General features: G+C 50.7%; 1 protein-coding gene across 1 annotated transcript in view; it reads right to left on the bottom strand.

Annotated features, from left to right (window-relative positions):
* Positions 1–58: 58 nt before the first annotated feature.
* Positions 59–5,682, bottom strand: part of LOC122554625 (nucleus accumbens-associated protein 1-like) — a 24,853-nt gene continuing 19,229 nt past the window's right edge. The window contains exons 4-6 of the mRNA XM_043699946.1: positions 5,425–5,530; positions 3,800–3,897; positions 59–1,932 (exon numbers count right to left, since the gene is read on the bottom strand). Coding sequence (XP_043555881.1) covers positions 1,589–1,932; positions 3,800–3,897; positions 5,425–5,530 — 548 coding nt within the window. The 3' untranslated portion in view covers positions 59–1,588. The remainder of the gene's footprint in view (positions 1,933–3,799; positions 3,898–5,424; positions 5,531–5,682) is intronic.

Here is a 5,682-nt window from a genome sequence, read left to right as displayed (position 1 = left end):
CAGAGAGAGAGAGAGGCAGACAGAGAGAGAGAGAGACACAGAGAGAGAGAGTGTCAGAGACAGACAGAGAGACAAAGACAGAGAGACGAGTGGTGGTGGTTTAACTTGAGGGTGACCACGCCTCAGGTGAGGAGTGAATTTGAGAAGGTGGGGCCTTCATGGTAACAATGAGGGGGAGGTTAAGGTGGGTCGTAAACATTGTTGGGCTGAATGGCCTGGTTTGGTAATGATATATACACGTCTGCTAAACCAGCACGGTATGCTGGAGAGGAGCAGAGGGCTTGCAGGCGATTCACTCACAACATTGTTAAGTGGCTGACTATTTGCAATTGCTCTTGGAGAGTTCGATGGCAAACTTACTGTGAAGAGTGGGCTTTGGGTCCCACAGAGCGTGGAGCTAGCACAAAGTAATGGGGCCGAGTGTGTTTGAGCAAGGAATTGACTGACTACCTCATGAAAACTTTGCTCAGTCAACACTCCACTTGAGCAGTTGTTGGCACAGTCACTCGGACAGGGCATCCAGAGGCCAATGCTCTGGGGAAAGTGGGTCAAAATCCAACCAACTGGGCGAAACTTCGATGCCACGAATCAACGGGGAATTGGAAGCCCTTCTCCGTAACGGTGACCATGGCAACGAGCATCAATTGTTCACAAACCCATCAGGATCACACCTGGTCCTTTAGGGAAGGAAATCTGCCATCCTTACCCAGTGGGGCCTACACATGACTCCAGATTCATAGCGAATGTGGCAGACCTAAATTCAAATGATCAAGCAAATCGCTCAGTTCAGGGACAGTTACAACAAATGCAAAAAAAAAAACCACCCACACCTCAAAGAATATTATTTTTTAACAACATCTCCATCTGGGCTTGCTCTCTGGACCTAAATACTTGAGCAGAGTTCAGCAGCGAGTTGTCTCCCTGCCCTTTGAGGCACTATTGGGTCTATTAATGTGCCAGCCACACCCTGTGTGAGAGAGAAACTCGAGAGGTCAAGTCCCACCATCTCGACTGGGACACGCTTGAACTGCGTGGAGGGAGTGCTGCATTGTCAGAGGTGCAGCTTTCAGATTAAACATCAGGGTGCCCTCTCAGGTGAGCAGTACCTGAAGGGCAGGGGAGCTCTCTGCAGTGCTGAGGCCTAACGCTTGTCCCTCAATGAACACACACCAAAACAAATCAAACCATCATCGTCACACAGTGCAGTTTGTGGGATCTTGCTCTGTGAAAATTAGCTGCCACATTCCCTGTAGTGGCCACACTTCAAGAGTACGTACTGCTTTGACAGTGATGCACTTTAGGATGCCCTGAGGGGAAAGCTGCTATATAAATGCAAGTCTTCCTTTTTTTTGTTTCTTGATTTACACTCATGGTCACATCACCCCAGTTGCAAATGAACCAAATGCAATGCCCAGCAGCGAGAGGGTTCATTGCCTGGGTGAGCTTCTGCGATGCCCTCCTCCTTGCCCAGTACACAGTGGCTATCCAGCTCACACCAACAATCCCCAGTTCATCAGGCCATGCGCACGGCAGTCTGTCTCCCCTGCGGAGCATGGCTCCTACTCTGGGAACGTCTGGCAGGGCTCCATTAGTTCGGAGCCTCCACAATACCGTTCCCGGTGTCTTCCAGACCTTCCGGGAAGCCTGTCTCATATCTGTGGGCAGTGCCAGTGGCTCTCATCCCACTGGCCTCGTGCCTTTGCCCGGTTCCTTGCAGCTCCACCTCCTGGTTCCCAGACACACCGTCTGGCAAGTTGCCGGATGCTGCGTCGGTGATGACAGAGCGGTAGACGCCGTCGCCCTCAGCGAGCATCAGCTTGAGCTTGGGGATCCAGTGCTTGCGGACTACCCTCCGGGCATTGGTGCACATGTCAGCGGCAATGGCATTCATCTCACTCTCCTTGAAGTTCGGGGCAAAGTTCTGACAATAGACTGAAAGAGAGAGAGAGAGATAGATAGACTGGCGTTTACCTGCACTCTCCCAAGATCCCAGTGCCCCAAAGCATTTTTACCGTTAATTCGATTTTCCACTTTCAACTGGAATGCAGCAGCCCAACTGCACACAGCACGATCCCACAGTCACAACTTTGGTCAAGGGGCAAATGCTCATCAGAAATGGCAAAGAGAACAAGCCTCCTTCTTCTCCAAATAGTGCCATGGGACCTCTCATGCCCACGAGTGGGCACGCAGGTCTCAGTGCAACCTCTAGGAATAAAGGAACATAGGAACAAGAGTAGGCCATTCAGCCCCTCAGCCTGAGACACCATTCAGTAAGACCTGTGGCCGAACACCACTTACCTACCTCTAACCCACATCCCTTTATACCTTTGCTTAACAAATATTTATCTCTCTCTGATTTAAAATTAAGAATTGATCCAGCACCCACTGCTGCTTGTGGAGGACAGTTCCAAACATCTCCCACTCTTGTGTGTAGATGTGTGCTCCCGAGCATCTCGGAGAGTGAGGCCTGCAGATGCTGGAGAGTCACAGTCGATAAAACGTGGAGCTGGGAAAAGCACAGCAGGTCCAGCAGCATCCGAGGAGCAGGAGAGTCGACGTTTCGAGCCAGACCCTTCATCAGAGGGGCAAGGGGGCTGAGAAATAAATAGAGGGAGAGGGGTGAGGCTGGAGGGGGAATGGTAAGTGGGATGGTGATAGGTGGTGATCGAGATTGGTCAGTGGGAAGGGTGGAGTGGACAGATGGAAAGGAAGGTGGACATGTTAGGACGGTCAATGTGGCAGGGCGGAGAGGGAGGGCTGGATTTGGAACAGGGAGGGGAGGGGAGGGGAGGGGCAGTGGTGATGATGGTGGGTGGGGATATTTGGAAGCTGCTGAATTCCATGCTGAGGCCATCGGGTTGCGAGTTCCCGAGGCCAAAGATGAGGTGTTCTTATTCCAACGGTGGAGGCGGCTCAGGATGGACATGTCGTTGGGAGGGGGGAGTTGAAATGGCTGGCGATGAGGAGGCGGGGTTGACTTGAACATGTGCACCACAGATGTTCCCCGAACTAGTGTCAGAGTTTGCACTCAGTCTCTCTGGCGTAGAGGAGACCACATCAGGAGCAACGGATGCAATAAATCAGGTTAGAGGAAATGCAGGTGAATCTCTGCCGGACTTGGAATGATTCTTGGGGACACTGGACGGAGGTAAGAGGGGAGGTGTGGGTGCAAGGTGCTGGATCTCCCGCAGCCGCAGGGAACAGTGCCAGGTGTGGAGGGAAGGTTGGTGGGGAGTGAGGACCAACAAGTTCTGGCCCTAATTCGCAGACTATGCCCCGAGTTCTACAATCCTCAACCAGTGGGAATTGTTTATCTTCATCTACTTTGTCTTCTCATGTTAAATATATTTAAGACTTTCATCAGATTACCCCTTAGGCTTCTAAATTCTAGCCTAAACTTTCATGTGGAAGGCCGAGCCACAGCACTCCCTCAGCACAGCACTGAGTGCCTGGATTAAGTAGTCACGTCTCTGGAATGAGAGAGATGTTGGCTAAAAGGAATTAACTAAACCCCAGCTCATTTACCTCTGCTGCAAGGGACGGACATTCCTACAGAATGAGCCATTCTCTGCAAACAAAAGGAATATGTTCAGGCCTTGCACCTTCATTTCTGAATTACCAGGGAGCTTGGGAAGCAAACAGTTTGCCTTTGAGTGCCTTGGACCCACATGTGCCATAAAACTCTCTGGCCCTTCACGACACCTCCCCCAACTCTCTGCCTGACAGCTCAGTGCCGATTCCCCTCTCGCTACCTATTGTACCAAGAACAGTTCTGTATCGCACAGCTCTCCATGTTTACCTTTAATGGCATTGAGTATCCTGCTATCGAGAGGTTTCCGACTGGGATCGCACAGGGAGGAACGGATTCCGGTGCCACAGCTGTTCGCCAGAGTGTTCCTGCGGGGCGGGGGGGGAACCACACAAGAAATTAATTGCACTTTGGAAAATCTAGAGACACTTCTACCAAACCATTTGATGGTTTCTGTTCACCATTCTCAGGTTGCCCTGGAGCTGGTGCCTGTAATAATTCAGGAAGGAGAGCACAGTGGCAATATTAATGCCCAGATTACTAACCTGGGACAGGAGATCAAATCCCACACTGGCAGAGGAGGAACTCAATTGAATTGATGAAATAAAGCTACAACAGAAAGTCAGCCTCAGTCATTATCGTGAAAACCCATCTGGGCTTTATATGGAAGGAAACTTGCTGTCCTTGCCAAGTCTGACCTAATGAGACTCGAGGCCTACATACGATTGATTGTTAGCTGAGCAAGCCACTCAGTTACAGAGGCAATGAATGGCCCGCTTCGCAAGGATGAATTCAAGAAAATGTTTTCAACCTGCAACCTGCATAGTCCAGTACATCTCCACTCAATATTACCATCAAACCAGGGGATCAACCCTGGGTCAATGTACAGTGCAGGAGGGTCTGCCAGGGGTGCAGTATCAGGCATACCTAAAAATGAGATGTCTACCCAGGTGAAGCTACCAACAGCACTACCTACTTTTCAAACAGCACAAACAGCAAAGGGTAGACAGCGTTGAGTGATTGCCCCCAACCAAGGGATCAGATCTGAACTCTGCAGTCCTGCCCTGCCCAGTCATGAGTGGGTGGTGGACAATTAAACAACTCACTGGAGGAGGTGGCTCTGCAAATATCCCCCTCCCCAATGATGGAACAGCCTGACATATCAGTGCCAAAGATAAGGCTGAAGCATTCACAATGAGTCAGTGAAAGTCACTTAAGCCACACGTGCTGAGTGGATGATCCATCTCAGCCTCCCCCAGTGGTCCCCAGCGTCACAGATACCAGTCTTCAGACAATTTGATTCACTCCGTGTGATATCAAGAAATAGATGGAGGCACCGGGTACTGTAAAGGATATGGGCCCTGTCAACATTCCAACAATGGAACTGAAGACTTGTGCTCCCGAACCCCACTAGCCAAGCTGTTCCAGTCCAGTTACAACACTGGCATCCACCCGACAACGTGATAAATTGCCCAAGTATGTCCTGTACATAAAAAGCAGGACAAATCCAACCCAGCCACATCAGTCTTACTCTCAGTCATCAGTAAAGTGATGGAAGGTGTCATCAGCAGTAGTATCAAGCTGAACCTGCTCAGCAACACCCAGTTTGGGTTCTACCAGGGCCACTCTGCTCCTGACCTCATTACAGTCCAGGTTCAAACATGGACACAAGAGCTGAATTCCATTAGACCCGAAACACAGTTACAAAACCTCCGCGGTGTGAAATATAGGAACATAAGGACGGGCCAAATGGTAGGATGGGGCTGTGGGTACAGTCAGTCATCTGATGGAACCACCCCAATTAAGACAAAACTGTCAGCCCTGCTGCATGGGGGACCTGTTTCTATGAAAGCTCACAGAGTATTCAGGTGGAACATCACTAACTCACTACTCACCGATCGAAAAAGGCAGCCAGCAGCCTCCGGAGTAAAACCTTGTGCCTTGTGCCCGCACAGATGTGACAGTTCATCAGCTGAGCTCGTGTGATGTAGACACTCGTACCTGTAGGTGATACAGCAGCAAGGAGCAGCTATCCATCAGCACGCCATGTTAGTAATCACTTCCATCCCCCAGAGCCCAACACCACTGTCCACCAGCTCTCCAGTCCCCCTGCTGGCCAAATGCCCACCCTTCACCTTCACCCCCACCCCCAC

This window comes from Chiloscyllium plagiosum, chromosome 11, assembly GCF_004010195.1.
Source record: "Chiloscyllium plagiosum isolate BGI_BamShark_2017 chromosome 11, ASM401019v2, whole genome shotgun sequence".
Lineage (NCBI taxonomy): Eukaryota > Metazoa > Chordata > Chondrichthyes > Orectolobiformes > Hemiscylliidae > Chiloscyllium > Chiloscyllium plagiosum.
Note: the sequence above shows the minus strand (reverse complement) of the source record. Positions and strands in the feature narration are given on the sequence as shown.